This window comes from Marmota marmota, unplaced genomic scaffold (assembly GCF_001458135.2).
Source record: "Marmota marmota marmota unplaced genomic scaffold, marMar, whole genome shotgun sequence".
NCBI classification, from domain to species: Eukaryota; Metazoa; Chordata; class Mammalia; order Rodentia; family Sciuridae; genus Marmota; species Marmota marmota.
This window is the reverse complement of record NW_025999945.1, coordinates 5,805,708-5,822,571: the sequence shown is the minus strand read 5'-3', so window position 1 is coordinate 5,822,571 and position 16,864 is coordinate 5,805,708. Positions and strand designations below refer to the sequence as shown.

Here is a 16,864-nt window from a genome sequence, read left to right as displayed (position 1 = left end):
TAGATCATGGTAGAAAACAGGTTAGCATGAGTGAGGTGGATGCAGTAAGAAGAAAGGAGAGAGCAGCAGATAACAACGGAACAGCGTGCTGCTCAGGCACAGAGGTGACACATATCTGTCATCCCAGATACTCCAGAGGCTCCTGAAAGAGGATGGTCACAGTCCAAGTCCAGCCTGGCAATTTAGACCTTTCTCAAAATAAAAGATGTAAAGGATTGGGGATGTAGCTCAGTGGCAAAGCTTCACTGGGTTCAATCCCCAGTACCAGGTTGAGGGGCAGGGAAGCTGCCTACTGACAGGAGAAACCACAGAAGCATCGGATGCATCAACTGACTCATCCTAGAAAATGACCTGACCCACTGGCAGGTGCTTGCCATGCTGGTGTGTTCTCCAGTGGACTTACAAGAAAGGCTAAAAATACCTTGTCAGAGACTGGAGGTGCCCTGCAGTGCTAGGGTGCATGCTCAGAAAGTGTGAGGCCATGGATTCAGAATCCAGCACCCAAACAAAAACTTTGCCTAGTGTTCCCATTGAAAGAGCAATAAATCAAGACTCAGGGTGCACATTCCATGGCTTTTTATTGAGATTCAGAGAGGATAGCCAACAGGCTCACTGTCCTGGTGTGCCCAGGCCCTCTATTGTGTGGTGACAGCATCTGTGAAAAGGTTGGTCACACTCTCAGTGACTTCCTTCACCACTTTCTCTCCTGACTCTTGGGCATTCTTTAAGGCTTCATCAAGGTCTATCAGGAAGAAAAACAGAGAAAAGGTTAGAGTGAACCCCTTGCTGTGCTCAGCATGTCACCTTGAGAGGCAGGGGGCTGTGGCAGTCTGACAGGAGCAACCCTGGACACATCCCATGGGGCAGAGGCAGAATAAATTGAACCTCGTTCTCCTGGGGCTGGGGTTGTAGCTCAGGGGTAGAATGGTGTCCCAGCATGCACAAGGCCCTGGATTCAGTCCTCAGTACCACAAAATAAATTTAGTTTATATGCCAAACAACCTGCCTTTGTTCAGTTATGAATAAGACTCAGTATCTGCTCATGGGTACACTGGCTATTTATTCTTCATTTTTCTCTTCATATCTTTTGCTTTTTTTTATATTGGGTGGTTACATCAGATTATCATTTCTATTATAAATATTTTGTCTCCGTCTGTGGCTTTTGTGTGTATGCAGTACTGTGGATTGCACCCAGGGGTTACTGCATGCTGGGCAAGTGCCCCATCACTGAACTTCACCCAGTCCTGTTTGTTTTATTTTGAGACAGTCTCACTCAGTTTCTCAGGCTGGTCTTGGATTTACAATCCTTCTGCCTCAGCTTCCCAAGTGGCTGGGAATACAGATGAGCACCACTGCACCTGGCTTATCATTTTATATCTTAAATGTTTTGTCCCAGTGTGCTGCCACATTGTCTTTTGTGACCTGGTGTTAATGTTCCACAGAGAAGACTATCTGGATGCAACCTTAACATAAGGATTAGTCTGAACAGATGATCACATTCAGAGATTATTGCATACCAACAGAAAGGATGCAAAAAGGGGGTTGGGATGGTGACCTTGTTGGCCAAAGAAGTGATTGGCCCCACCCAGCTTTCCTTTCTTCATCCTGTCCTCCATCTCTTCAACTTTTGGGGTTTTGTTGTTGTTGTTGTTGTTACAGAAATAGAATTAAACCACGGGTGATTCTACAGCTGAGCTACATCTTCAACCTCTTTTACTTTGATGTTGTAAGAGGATCTCCCTAAGTTGCCTATGCTAGCCTCAAATTGACAATCTTCTTGCTTCAGTCTCAGTGGCTGGGATGGTAGGCATATGCCACTATATGCTGGACTTGTTCTTTTTTGGTTTCATGCTCAGTGCTGAAAACTGAATCCCAGACCTCATGCAGGCTAGGCAAGCTCTCTACCGCTGAGCTACATTCCCAGCCCTCCCTTCTGTCCTTCTCTCCTTCCCACTTTCTCTCTTTCTTTCCCTCTTTCCTTCCTTTCCTTCCTTCTCTCCTTCCCTCTTTGCCTCTGCCCCACCCCCCAACCCCAGCCCTCAGTACCTTGCTCTCCATCCTCAGTGGTGTGCTCCACCACGTCCTTCACCACTTCCCCTAGTGCATCAACTGAAAAAAGGAGACCAATTCAGAGGAATTCAGAGACAAAGTCACCATGCAAGCCTGCTGCCCTTCCCAGCACCTGTGGCCACCCAGGGTGGAGCTCCAGGATGCCACCCCCAGCCAATTCAGGCTGGCACAGAAGGGCCTGGCTTCTTAAAGGGAGCTGAGGAAGCCCGATGAGGACACAGGGCCCTCCATGCTCCTCAGTCTGGCAGGGACTGAGAACAGGCAGTTTTGACACAGAAGGTCTCCCAGGTCTTCAGAGAAAAAGATCCAAACTGCCATCTGCTCACCAAACACCTGTATTCCTCACCTGTCCCCAGGAGCCTCATCTGGCCTGGCCTCTATTCTACCACGGATGCTGGATTAGGCTCCACAGGTAGAGAGGGCTGCTTGGGGCAGTGAGGCTCTGAGGGCTCCACCCTCAACTGCCCTCCCCAGCATCTGCAGCCCATAGCTCCATCTCTCCTGGTGGGGTGATAGGCCAGGGTTCCCAATGGGCCCTCAGTGGGCCTCAAGGCCTGGCCTGATTCCTGGGATCAGCTTGGGACAGGCCCAGTCAAGCCTGCCCTGACCCCACACAGGGGGAAAGAAGCCCTAGGTCCTTACCGGCTTCCTCAGTGGCCTTTTGAGTGCGACGGGCCAGGTTGTCAGCCGCTATTTGCCCCAGGAGTCCCAGCATTGTGCAACAGCAGGCAGTGACAGACGGATGCTGGGGACTGAACCAGTGTGCTTTTATATGGGCCTCTGATGTCTCACTAAGCACCAAACCCTCACCTGACCTGTAGGAAGCTGGGCAGGTGAGTCACTGGAGAGGGCAGCAAGAGGAAGAGGCTGGGTGGGGCATGCCAGTGCTGGTCAAGCACCTCTTGCAGTTAGACACCCCACAGTGCCCCCACCCATGTCCTAGGATCCCTGTGGAGCAGAAGGACAGGGATCAGGGCTGAAGCTGAGCAAGAGAAGTCAGCTGAGCCAGGGCCCTGAGCGCTCGGAGACAAGGTCCTACCAGCTCAGACCCTGGTATGCAGCTGGTGAAACTGTCCAGGCTGCCCAGTCTGCTAATCAAGGTTCCCAGTGTAACCTAGTCAGCATTGTGGAGGTTCTAGGGACGTGGGGACTCAGGCATCCCCTGAGGTCAGGCACACAACAGTGGTGGGCTGGCTGGGGTTGTAGCTCACTGGTACTGCACTAGCCTAGCATGTTTGAGGCACTGAGCTCAATTCTCAGCACCACATAGAAACCAATAAAAACAAAGTTCCATCAACAACTACAAAAAATATTTTAAAAATAAGTAGTGGTCACCAATGCCCTTCCTATTCTTAAGGACCTGGGCTCTGCAAATAGAGAAGGTAACTGCATTGAGCCAGGTAGTCACCCTGAGTTTCCAGTCAGTTGATAATCATTCACCTGTGCACCTGAGTCACGCAGTACTGGGGTAGCCAGCATGTGGAATAATCCTGGGTCCTCTCTGTATTTTGGGGATCAGTTGTAGGGGAGGTTCTGCAAGGTCAGAAGGTCACATTTCAGATCCTAGAGTAGACCCAGGAGGTTCTCTGGACCTAGCTGGAATTCCACAGAAAGCAGCTTTACTGGCCCCTTTCACATCACACATGGCACAGGCCAAGTTGCTGGGAGAGCTCCGAGCTAAGACCAGCCTCCCTGGGGTGGGTTGAGTATGATGCGGGCAGCAGCACCTCAGGATCCTGAGGCCACAGCCCCACACGTATCACTGCCACCTCCCTTGGGCAGAGGTGGATCAAGGCTTAAACAATTTGAAAGAGGCCTCCTTAACAAAAGGATTACAATAATTCTCCACTTGCAAGTTATCCAAGTAGATACCTATGACCCGGGGACCTCAGAAGAACCATGAAGGTGGGGACTGTGGAACTTAAGCAGCTCCAGATGACCCTGTGCTGCCCTTGTTACAGCTCCAGAGGCCACCCAGGGCAAGGGTGGTGGAGGTCGGGGAGCCAGGGAAGCTGATGGGACTGGGGCAGAGGGACACATGAGGATGCTCTCTGGACCCATCAAACCCCTTTTCTGTTTCCTTGGAGGTTGTGTGTGACTCTCCCCTCCATAGTGGTCCTCTCTGCCCCTCCCCTGAGAAGTGATACCCACCCGCTTCCGGACCCCACCCCACAAGCCCCAGCTAGTGTGCTTGTCAGAGATCCCCTCTCAGGAGCTCACCAGCCCTGACAGACCCTCCTCAGAGCTCAGCCCCTCAGCAGGGCTCTGTCCACAGGAGCCTGCCTGGAGCCCTGCCCACTGCAGCCTCTTTGAACAACTGCCTTTCCCCTCCCTCTCAGATACTGCTGGCCCATCTCCCCCTACGCAGGAGACCCTATCCCTCTTTAATACACTGCCTCAAGGTGACCACCTCAATGAGGACGCTCTAGGGCCCTTTACCTAGATACAGGTTCCAAACGCCTGATGGAGAAAAGGCAAGAAACCAAACTTCCAGGAATGGATGCAGACACAAGTCCCTTCTGCTCTGGCCTGGGTCTAGTGCCCCTTGGTTTCCCAGCTCCATCTATAACCAGCCCCTGTGCTCCCCGCCCAACACATGTGCCCCTACATTGCACCCTAGAGGCTGGATCCTTCACTAGAGACCCTTTTAACCAGGAATGGATTCTGGTCTGAGGGGCTGACTCAAACATCTCCTGCAACAGAACAATTTCAAGTGTCTGGAGCAAGGTGAAGATAACTCAGGTGGAGCCCACCCACCACTGCCTCATCTTAGAAGGGAGCCCCAAGAGAAAGGTCTAAAGAAGAGGCACCCATGCTAGCATATTCTGAGTCAGAAGGTCAAGTCCTCCTCCTCTTGGACAGAAGAATCTGGTGTTGACAGGAGTAGACTAATTCTTCAAGCGGAATTTCCCCAATAACTCAGTCTGGCAAAGGAACAACAGGCTGAATCATCAGGTCACAGAGAGTCAAATTTTCTAAGAGCAATTTGTCCCTTAGCAACTACAATTTTTTTTCATGTTTATTTTAAATATTCAAATATATGAGGCTATCCCAAATGTCTAAAGCATGACTTTTACTTGTTTGATTGTTTATTTGTTTGGTTGTTTTATTTTTTTTTTTCCTTATTTTTTTTTTAGTAGCAGGCATTAAACCCAAATATGCTTAACAACTGAGCCACATCCCCAGCCTCTTCTGTTTTTTAATTTGAGACAGGGACTTTCTAAATTGCTAAGGGTCTTGCTAAATTGCTGAGGCTGGTTTTGAACTTGCAATCCTCCTAACTGAGCCAACCACATCCCTGGAATTACAGGCATACAATGCAGTTCCTGGCTAAGCACAACATTTTCTTGTGTGGTTTGGGCTATAGCTCTCACAAACATCAAAAGTTTTGCTAAGGTCCATTCTGCCTAGGCCTCCTCCTACTTCCGCTTCATGAATTTGAGCTCATAGGGTATGCTGTGCCCACAGATCCTGCACACACTGACCCCTCCCTGCCATAGGGGATCCTTTCTCATCCAGATACTGGACTCCTGGCTCTTTAGTCACCAAGGAAAGACATTCCCAGCAAAATGACCTTCACACATCCATGAGACAAGCAGGCTCCTGGTGGCCTTCAGAGGGCCCTCTGAAAGACCACTTGAGTAAATGGACTGTTCTTGGAGATGGGAACAGGCTTAGGGACCAATGAGCAATGGTGAAGCACCCAGTGAGCAGCAGTAGTGGCAGTTTTTTTTCCTGGGTCTACAAGGAGAGGAGAGGCCTTCACAACCTCCAAAAGGAGCCATGGCTATAAAAAGAAAGGGTCAGCAGACAGGAAACACAACCATTATTAGAGGAACAAAGCTGACCCCAAACCGTGACCAGCAAGAAGTTACCTGGGGGAATCACTATTTCTCCCCCTGTCCACTTTCCTAGAATGTTCCCTCTGGGCTGATCCCAGTCACAGTCAGAGTGAGGGGACCAGGCAGGGAGGAGCAGTGTGTGTGACAGTGTGTGTGTGGACAGAGCAAAGGGAAAAAGTCTGCCAGACTTCCAGGTCTGGGGCAACATGGCAGTGGTTAAATTCTAAAGGGTCCCATGTCTCCTTCCAACAATAGGGAGCAACCAGAAGAAGCAAAGGAAGGCCACCATCCACACATCCTCACTTCACTGTGGAGAATGAGGACAGAGGAAGATTGCAAACCCCAGAGGCAGGTGAGGCCAGCAGCACAGGTGCAGGAAGCCAGGGAAGTGAGGAGGAACAGGGAGTGGGGAGGGACCAGAGGGAGGGTCTCCACTGTTGCCAGCCACATAGTCCCAGGAGGAGAGGACTCTCAGAAAACTCCCCAGAACAGAACTGAGGAGTTCTTTCCACCTCTTCTCTACCTGCGCCTCTGTAGCTCACCTGCGCCTCTGTAGCTCACCTCTCTCTCTCTCTCTCTTTACATCTAGTCTATCTAGATGTTAAAGAGGTTGCCAGTGTAGGAAAAGAGTAGAGTTAGTAAACTAACACACTGAATACATGTTGTGTTAAATTCATAGAAAAGACTGTTCTTAAAATCACTTAGGAAGTGAAATTGTTAAGGTTATCTCTCAGCATTACAGATGCAAATATTGACTTGTGGGTTGATAAGACTAGAAAGGAAAGGGTTCTAGGCCAGAATGTTACTGTTTAGAAGAAACTTTCAAATTCTCACCTTTAAAAAAAGGGGGGGGGGGTTTGCTTCAAAGTATAGCCTTTGTTGAGTAAGTGCTGCCGTTTCCTCAATGCTATTGTATGTATAGTTGGAAACTTCAGTTCTTGTCAGAAACATCTAGTGTTTTTAGATGTTTAAAAGCTCACAAGACATGGCAAAAGTATCGAGCTAAAGTAATACCATTTAGGTATGTGTTGTTACTACAGAGCAATGGTTGCCATGTGGGGGAATGGAGTTGTTGAACTTGATGTCTTGGAGGGTAGGTTGAGAGTTCACTGGGTGGGGATGGGGAAAGAAGAAAGTATGCATAGAGAAGCATTCTGTGCATCTTAGTTTAGTTCAGATTGTCTAGCCATTGTTACATGTGCATTTTAGTTAATCTTGCTGGGTATTAAAGGATAAGTCCTAATGCCCAAAGGTGTTAGAAGTAACAAAATGACCCCTGTATCAATATCGTTCTGTTAATCTTGAGGAAGAACTGCCTTCTGAGATGACCCTTGTTAATCCACACTTTGGGGCTAGGGGTAGTCCTGAATTTAGTCCCTGGAATGGGGAAGCAGGAAAAGAGGAAGTGTGAGGGGAAGTGCTCTTGGCTACTGTCTCCATATCTGGATACAGGTTTACATTATAACCATAGATCAGCCATCTGTGTATTTTTGGGAAACTGTGTTCATTGTGCACAACGTTCCTACATCATTTCACAACATCTAAGCTTTCTAGATGTCCTGAGGTGAAGTGAATCATAAAAAGCAGTGCTATGGGCTGGGACTATAGCTCAGTGGCAGAGCACTTGCCTAGCATGCATGAGGCACTGGGTTTGATCCTCAGCACCACATGAAAGTAAAAAAATAAAATAAAGGCATTCTATCCATCTACAACTATAAAAAAAAATTAAAGAAAAAAAGGAATCCTAGTGAATTAGCCAATTTAAAAATATCGTTTTGTTATAATTGATAGAAAAGATCCCTCTTGGACCTGGAATTTCTTTAAATAAACTACAATGCCTCAGAGGGGCATTGTGTATCAGGACTTATTCCTTAGGCTGGCAGCAGAGGGGCACAGGGAAACACACAGGGAAAGATGGAAGCAAGTGCTCAAAGATTTATGTTTTGATGTGAGCCACTGGTGTGTGTTTGTGTGTGTGAGTGTGTGTGTCTGTCTGTCTGTCTGTACTCTAGGAATACTTTAACTCACTGGGAACATGCATTCTTGCAAATATTTCAGTAGTAGAAATCTAATAATGAAACAAGCTTGGTGTATTCTGTTGTGGTCTTATTTTAAATTGAGCATTGAGGGAATGCATTATTTTAATTGTAACTCTGCCAATATGTCTACCTAGAGACCTGTGGCCATTTCGTCTTCAGTGAAATTTTTGTCCCCAAGAAAGGATAACAGATTGAGTTGTGGTGTAGTGCATTCTTGGTTATCAGAAAAATACCCATGTAGCTTTTTAGGATTTTGAATTGGTGAATATTCATGATGTGAGGAAAAGCTTGATACACACTACCATCTCAATCAATATTGTTTATATACATGCACAATCTAGTGGACAAGTTCAACTAAGCTGCTTGAGACTAGATGACTTTGTTCTTTGCTTGTGTTTTTATTTTCCTGTAATGTGCAATTAACTTTTAAAAAATAAAGCTATTTTTTTTAAAAAAGTGAAAACAGTGGGGACTGTAGCTCCATGGTAGAGTTCCACTCAGTTCAATCCCCTGGTCGGCGGCCCCCCAGAAAATCAGATTGAAGTGCAGGTCACAAGTGGAACACATACACACACACAAACACACACATACTCTCTCTCTCTCTCTCTCTCTCTCTCTTTTTCCAGGGGAGGAGGAGGAGCTGCTTCTTTCCTTGTCTTATTTATTTACTTACTTATGGTCACCAAAAAACTTGCTAGAAGCCTCCTGGCTCCCTCTAAGCCAACCTCTCCCCTCCTGGTCAGAGCTAGGCCCTGCACCCATGCTGAAGGCACTCACTCAGAAGAACAGGGGATCAGCCAGTGTGAGGCCCACTGGAATTTACCCTTGAGTCACACAGGGCAAGGATGTACACCAGAAAGTCTCTGGGGCTCTTTTGGACCACCCCCAACCCAGCCTTCCTCTGTGTCTCCATGCCCTCTCTTCTGATCAGGGGTCACTTTTCACAGGTGTGGTCCCCATGGGGATGCTGGTGCTGCCTTCAGACTGCCCCAGGTGTCTCTTCATGGACCTTTCTTTGAGCTGGAGGGAACCAGCTTTGGCTCATTTTGCAGGCTTAGAAAGTTCTCCTTTTGGGGACAGTCAGCCACAAGGACCTGAGCATACAACTGGGCGCCACCCTGGGGTGAGGATGGCAGAGGTCAAAGCCTGGAGAAAAGTGGCCACCCACAGCTAGATAAATGCTAAGAGCCAAGTATATGATGCATGGCATTTTTGGTCGAAAGGTGATGCCAGCTAGCCATTGAGATGATATGATTATGTTAAGATTTGCATTCATATGGATATTGGACTCCTGCTGTTCACCTGGGCCTGCTACCAGACTCCTGGAGAGTTCCCATTGGTTGGGGAAGTACAGTAGGAGGGAGTTCCGGGGGAGGAACGCTCTCTGGCGGTTCCGGGAGGAGGCCGTGCGGGTGGATCGAAAAATCTTCCCGGGAGCGTACTGGACATTGGCGGCAGTTTCAAAAAATAAAGTTTGTTCCTGCTTGAGTGGCTCGTGATTTTGTGCCCAGCCAGACTGCGGCAGATAAAGGAGGGAATCAGGAAGGAAACACTGCCATCTGCTAACAGGCAGGGGAAGGCCTGGGAGGAGGTGGGTGTGGTGGCCTCTAGTTCCTGGACAAAGAAATAACTGTTTTCCTCCAAATCTTCCCAGAACTGGAAAGTGTTTCATAGTCACTTGCTTTGTTTTTTAAATTAAAACAAAAGTCCTAGTGTGCATGCAGCAAGAAAGGGTAGACGATGGGTGGACGGAATTACAGAGCAAAGTTGTGGAAGTGGGATCCTCCTGCCTCAGCCTCATGAGTCTCTGGGATTACAGGCATACACCACCACACCTAGTGACTTGACTTGTTTGTAATTGGGTTACTTTATTATGGACTTGTAGGAGCTCTTTATATATGATGAATGTTAACCTCTTATCAAATATACAACTTGCAAATATTTTCTCAGCTTATGTTTTCACTTTGATGATTGTGTTATTTGATGCAAAGAAGTTTTTACATTTGATGCAGTTTACCTATATTCACTTTGTTACCTGTGCTTTTGGTGTCAGATGCAACAAATGATTGTCAAATCAAGCATCATGAAATTTTTCCCTATTTTCTTCTAAGTGTGTTATAGTCCTAAGGTTTTTCCCTAGAACTGAACCCAGGGCTTTGTCCATGTGAGACAAGCATTATAACTACTGAGCTATATCGCCAGCCCTTAATTTTTATTTATTTGTTGAGTTTTCACAGATTTCAGAAGTGAGCCTTGGAGAAATACAAATCCACCACAATAAAACGACATTAAAAAAGCTTCATGGACAGAAGAAATAAGCACTTTAGAGCTCCACTGAGCTGAATCTGAACTTGTGAGTGTTCTATATTTAGGATGATGAATGTCCCCAGAGGCCTATAGGGTGAAGGCTTGGTCCCCAGCCTATGACACTCTTGGGACATGGTGGGACATTTAGGCAATGGGGCCTAGTGGAAGGAAGGTAGGTCACTGGGGAGCACTGGCCCCCAGCCCTTTGCTCTTTGCGTCCAGGCTTCATTGCAGTGACAGTTCCCCCACTGCCTGCACTCACCATGAGGTCCTGCCTTACCACAGGCCCAAAGGCACTGGGGCAAGTTACCATGAACTGAAATCATGAGTCAGAGCAACATTTTCCTCCTAATGTAAGTTCATTATCTCAGGTGTTTAGGTATGATGACAGGAAACTAGCTCAGAGTCCCACCTTGCTGCATTGTCATGAGAACCATAAATACTGATTAATTTAATCCTAAAATTTTCCATTAGAGAACATGATATCAAATCATGATAACAAAAACAGGAAGATGAAGGCCTCTGGAAGCTACTATACTAAAACTTTACCCACAGGTAGCTACAGATACTGTTTATGAGACTTCTACCTTTTCACATCAGGTGTTTATAAGACAGATGGTCAAAGCGTTCAATCCATAAGTTCCAAAGTAGGAGAAAGGAGAGGTGACCATATCAAGTGACCATCTCCCATTCTCATAATGCCAGATAGGTTTTTTTCCTTGTTGGTATTTTACTTTTGTTGTACTGGGGATCAAACCCAGGGCCTCACACATGCCTGGCAAGTGCTCTAACACTGAGCCTCATCTCCACCTCCGCACACCACTTTCAATTTGTCTGGAGACCAACTGCAGGGGTATAAGGTTTCCTCAGGTTTTTGAAGGAGATGGAAGGCTATAGTTAGGCAGACTCTTCAAACAGTCAGGAATGTTGGGGTCCATTCTGGTCTTGACATTTTTTGCTGCTGACCTCTGCATACACAGCAGTTTTCTCATTGCTTTCCTAGAGAAGAAAATTGTTAGCGGTCCTTATTCCACCATTTTTGCTGACATCACTCTCGCTTTTTATATTGTTTTTATACCATGCATAGTTTGATGGAAGTTGATTTCATGCCTCCTCATTGCAGAGCACAGACAGCAAAGGAAAATGTGAGATGGAAGTAAAACAAAAATTGTTCTTTGAATGGTATCAGTAGTTTCCCTTTACAATTATTTTTTATTTATTTATTTTTATTATTAGTTGTTCAAAACATTACAATTATTTTTGCAGTATGAAATTGAAATTATTCTACGTATATATTTTACAACTGGTTGACTCTTTGATACAGCCTCATGATATATGTAAATTTCCTCTTGTTTTTAATAGCCATGGAGTATTCCATTTCAAATATATGCAATATTTCTTGGCCAATCCCACTTAATGGCCATCTGGATCTGAATTCCATTTTTTTAAACTAAGAAATTTATAATACAGTAGAATTAATAGGTATCAACTCCATCTTGTGTGTGACACGCCTAATAAACACCAGAACTTGCCATCCATTTGATATCTGACTAGCATTTTAGGGACTAACAACCTTTCACTCTTAAGACAGGCTCCAATAATTCTGTGTGGGCACTTTAGGCCCCTGTGTGTATCTGTGCTGACCGGAAAAAGAAAGTCCTAAAAACCAACAGGCATTCAAAGAAGGTGTTCCAGTTTACTAGGCCACCACAATAATTTTAGCCCTCTGAGCTTAGATTATAGAAAGGGGAAGATCAAAGTCATCAGGAACCAAACTGAGATGCAATGCCCAACTCTAGCTGGACAGTGGCAGGTGTTCCGAAGATGAAACTTTGGATATTCCAGGGCCATTCAGAAATTTGTGAGGCCAACTCTAGAAAAGACCGGAAATATAGTAAGCTACTAATTCCTTCTTTAATCATAGCACCTTCCTTCTAATTCCTAAGAAAACAGCTCCCAGCTCTATTGTTACACTTCATTTCCTCTTTTGTATTCCAAAACTTTTAAGCTCAATGCTACTTACACATGTGTAAGCTGTGCAGTACTGACTTGCTATTGACAAATGGACCTGACACAAGGCCCCAGCGGAGATATAAGAGCAGCTGCTAGGGCCAATCAGCAGTGGACTGAGGGCCTCCTTGACCCTTGTTCCACAACTATACAGCAGAAATGCTTGTCGGAGCTTCTTGCAGAACATGAAGCAGCTGAGTGGGAGCCTGCCCTGCCAAACTTCTCATCAGATTTGTCTGTTACCTTCCTTGATCCTGCAAGAACGTTTCAGGGAAGACCCAAAGAACATGCGAGAAGAATTCAGGTACTCCCTCTAAGTGTCCTCCAAGCATGGAGGTATCTGAAAACTGTAGTTTCTGGGGAAAGAGTCTTTTCATGGAGCACAGGATGGAAAGGTAGATCATGGTAGAACACAGGTTTAGCATGAGTGAGGTGATGCAGTAAGAAGGAAGGAGGGAGAGAGCACAGATAACAATGGAATAGTTGGCCGCTCCGGCACAGAGGTGACACATGCCTGTGATCGCAGCTACTCGAGAGGTTCCTGGAAGAGGAGGATCACAAGTCCAAGTCCAGCCTGGCAGTTTAGACCCTTTCTCAAAATAAAAGATGTTAAGGTTTGGAGATGTAGCTCAGTGGCAAAGCTTCACTGGGTTCAATCCCCAGTACCAGGATGAGGGGCAGAGAAGCTGCCTTCTGACAGGAGAAACCACAGAAGCATCAGATGCATCATGTGACTCATCCTAGAAAGCGACCTGACCTACAGGCAGGTGCTTGCCCTGCTGGTGGGTTCTCCAGTCGAGGTACAACGAAGCCAAAAAATACCTTCTCAGGGACTGGAGGTGCCCTTCACTGGTAGTGTGCATGCTTAGTAAGTGTGAGGCCCTGAGTTCAGTCCCCAGCACCCAAACAAAAACTTTGCCTAGTGTTTCCGTTGAAAGACGAATAAGTCACAGAGTCAGTGTGCACATTTCACGGCTTTTTATTGAGATTTAGAGAAGGTTGGCTGTGGAAGCCAAAAGGCTCACTGTCCTGGTGTTCCCAGGCCCTCTATGGCGTGGGTGACAGCATCTGTGACAATGTTGGTCACACTCTCAGTGACTTCCTTCGCCACTTTCTCTCCCGACTCTTGGGCATTCTTTAAGGCTTCAGCAAGGGCTATCAGGAAGAAAAACAGAGAAAAAGTCAGGGTGAACCCCTTGCTGTGCTCAGCATGTCACCTTGAGAGGCAGGGGGCTGTGGCAGTCTGACAGGAGCAACCCTGGACACATCCCATGGGGCAGAGGCAGAATAAATTGAACCTCGTTCTCCTTGGACTGGGGTTTTAGCTCAGGGGTAGAATGCTGACCCAGCATGCACAAGGCCCTGGATTCAGTCCTGAGTACCACAAAACAAATTTGGTTTTATAGCCACAACAACTTGCCTTTCTTCAGTTATGAATGAGACTGAGTATCTGCTCATGGATTCACTGGCTACTTATTTTTATTTTTGTGTTTATATCTTTTGTTCTTTTTTATATTGGGTTGTTAGATCAGATTATCACTTCTATTATAAATATTTTGCCTCCGTCTGTGGCTTTTGTGTGTATGTAGTACTGTGGATTGCACCCAGGGCTTAATGCATGCTGGGCAAGTGCCCAACCACTGAACTACACCCCAAGTCCTGTTTATTTTATTTTGAGACAGTCTCACGAAGTTTCCCAGGCTGGTCTTGAATTTACACTCCTTCTGCCTCAGCTTCCCAAGTGGCTGGGAATACAGATGAGCACCACAGCACGGGGATTATCATTGTATATTTTAAATGTTTTGTCCCAGTGTGCTGCCACATGGACTTTTGTGACCTTGTGTTCATATTCCTCAGAGAGGACTACCTGGATGGAACCTTAACAGGAGGATTAGTCTGAACTGACAATTGCATCCACAGATAATTGCACACCAATGGAAAGGATGCAACTCTGGGGATTGGGGCGGGGGACAGGTTCTGACCTGGTTGGTCAAAGAATCCTTTGGCCCCAATTATCAATACTTTCTTCTCCCCTTCCTGCATCTCTTCAACTTCTGTTCTTTTTCTTGTAGAAATAGGAATTGAACCCTGGGGTGATTCTACTGCTGAGCTACATCTTCAACCCTTTTTACTTTTATTTTGAGACAGGATCTCCCTAAGTTGCCTATGCTAACCTCAAATTCACAATCATCTTGCTTCAGTCTCAGTGGCTGGGATGGTAGTCATATGCCACTATATTCTGGACTTGTTTTTTTTTTTTTTATTTTCATTCTGAGTGCTGAAAATTGAATCCCAGACCTGATGCAGGCTAGGCAAGCTCTCTATCTCTGAGCTACATTCCCAGCGCTTCCTACTGTCCTTCCAACCTTTTCTTTCTTTTTCTCTTTCCTTTCTTTCCTTCCTTCTCTCCTTCCCTCCTTCCCTCTGCCCCACCCCCCAACCCCAGCCCTCAGTACCTTTCTCTCCATCCTCAGTGGCGTGCTCCACCACGTCCTTCACCGCTTCCTTCACAGCATCAACTGAAAAAAGGAGACCAATTCAGAGGAATTCAGAGACAAAGTCACCATGCAAGCCTGCTGCCCTTCCCAGCACCTGTGGCCACCCAGGGTGGAGCTCCATGATGCCACCCCCAGCCAATTCAGGCTGGCACAGAAGGGCCTGGCTGCTGAAAGGGAGCTGAGGAAGCCCGATGAGGACACAGGGCCCTCCATGCTCCTCAGTCTGGCAGGGACTGAGAACAAGCAGTTTGACACAGAAGGTCTCCCAGGTCTTCAGAGAAAAAGATTCAAACGCCAACTGCTCTCCAAACACCTGTGTTCCTCACCTGTACCCAGGAGCCTCATCTGGCCTGGCCTCTATTCTACCACGGATGCTGGATTAGTCTCCACAGGTAGAGAGGGCTGCTTGGGGCAGTGAGGCTCTGAGGGCTCCACCCTCAACTGCCCTCCCCAGCATCTGCAGCCCATAGCTCCATCTCTCCTGGTGGGGTGATAGGCCAGGGTTCCCAATGGGCCCTCAGTGGGCCTCAAGGCCTGGCCTGATTCCTGGGATCAGCTTGGGACAGGCCCAGTCAAGCCTGCCCTGACCCCACACAGGGGGAAAGAAGCCCTAGGTCCTTACCGGCTTCCTCAGTGGCCTTTTGAGTGCGACGGGCCAGGTTGTCAGCCGCTATTTGCCCCAGGAGTCCCAGCATTGTGCAACAGCAGGCAGTGACAGACGGATGCTGGGGACTGAACCAGTGTGCTTTTATATAGGCCTCTGATGTCTCACTAAGCACCAAACCCTCACCTGACCTGTAGGAAGCTGGGCAGGTGAGTCACTGGAGAGGGCAGCAAGAGGAAGAGGCTGGGTGGGGCATGCCAGTGCTGGTCAAGCACCTCTTGCAGTTAGACACCCCACAGTGCCCCCACCCATGTCCTAGGATCCCTGTGCAGCAGAAGGACAGGGATCAGTTCTGAGGCTGGGGAGGAGAATTCAGCTTGGGCAGGGGCCTGGGTGCTCTAGGGGAGTACAGCACTCAGAGACAACTGTCCTACAAGCTCAGACACTCCTATGTAGCTGGTGAAAATGCCCAGGATTCCTTGTCTGCTAATTAAGGTTCCGAGTGTGGCCTAGTTAGGATTTTGGAGTTTTTAGGGATGTAGGGACTCAGGCATCCCCTGAGGTCAGGCACACAACAGTAGTGGCAGGCTGAGGTTGTAGCTCAGTGGAACAGCACTATCCTAGCATGTGTGAGCACTGAGCTCAATTCTCAGCACCACATAGAAACAAATAACAACAAAGGTCCATCAACAACTAAAAAATATTTTAAAAATAAGTAGTAGTCACCAATACCCTTTCCATTCTTAAGGACCTTGGCTCTGCAAAACAAAGGAGGTCACAGCCTTGAGCTAGGTAGTCACTCTTACTTTCCAGTCAGTTGATTATCATTCACTCATGCTCCTGAGTGGTGCAGTACTGGGGCAGCCAACATGTGGAAGAATCCTGGCCTGTATGCACTAGGGGGATCAGTCTGTAGGGGAGGTTCTGCAAGGTCAGAAGGTCACCTTCTAGGTCCTAGAGTAGACCCAGGAGGTTCTTGGGACCTAGCTGGAATTCCACAGAAAGCAGCTTCCCTGGCACCTTACACATCACACATGGCACAGGCCAAGTTGCTGGGAGAGCTCCGAGCTAAGACCAGCCTCCCTGGGGTGGGTTGAGTATGATGCGGGCAGCAGCACCTCAGGATCCTGAGGCCACAGCCCCACACGTATCACTGCCACCTCCCTTGGGCAGAGGTGGATCAAGGCTTAAACAATTTGAAAGAGGCCTCCTTAACAAAAGGATTACAATAATTCTCCACTTGCAAGTTATCCAAGTAGATACCTATGACCCGGGGACCTCAGAAGAACCATGAAGGTGGGGACTGTGGAACTTAAGCAGCTCCAGATGACCCTGTGCTGCCCTTGTTACAGCTCCAGAGGCCACCCAGGGCAAGGGTGGTGGAGGTCGGGGAGCCAGGGAAGCTGATGGGACTGGGGCAGAGGGACACATGAGGATGCTCCCTGGACCCATCAAACCCCTTTTCTGTTTCCTTGGAGGTTGTGTGTGACTCTC

General features: G+C 47.4%; 2 protein-coding genes across 2 annotated transcripts; both read right to left on the bottom strand.

Annotated features, from left to right (window-relative positions):
* Positions 1-588: 588 nt before the first annotated feature.
* Positions 589-2,809, bottom strand: LOC107154423 (protein FAM25C-like). The gene is made up of 3 exons (XM_015500041.2): positions 2,713-2,809; positions 2,047-2,109; positions 589-742 (listed from the first exon to the last, which is right to left on the bottom strand). Exons 1-3 carry the CDS (start codon positions 2,783-2,785, stop codon positions 636-638), a joined length of 243 nt encoding a protein of 80 aa, XP_015355527.1. The 5' UTR covers positions 2,786-2,809; the 3' UTR covers positions 589-635.
* Positions 2,810-13,289: 10,480 nt separating this feature from the next.
* LOC107154400 (protein FAM25C-like) lies at positions 13,290-15,645 on the bottom strand. Its single transcript, XM_015500020.2, has 3 exons — positions 15,389-15,645; positions 14,725-14,787; positions 13,290-13,423 (listed from the first exon to the last, which is right to left on the bottom strand). Exons 1-3 carry the CDS (start codon positions 15,459-15,461, stop codon positions 13,290-13,292), a joined length of 270 nt encoding a protein of 89 aa, XP_015355506.1. The 5' UTR covers positions 15,462-15,645.
* Between the last annotated feature and the right edge of the window lie 1,219 nt (positions 15,646-16,864).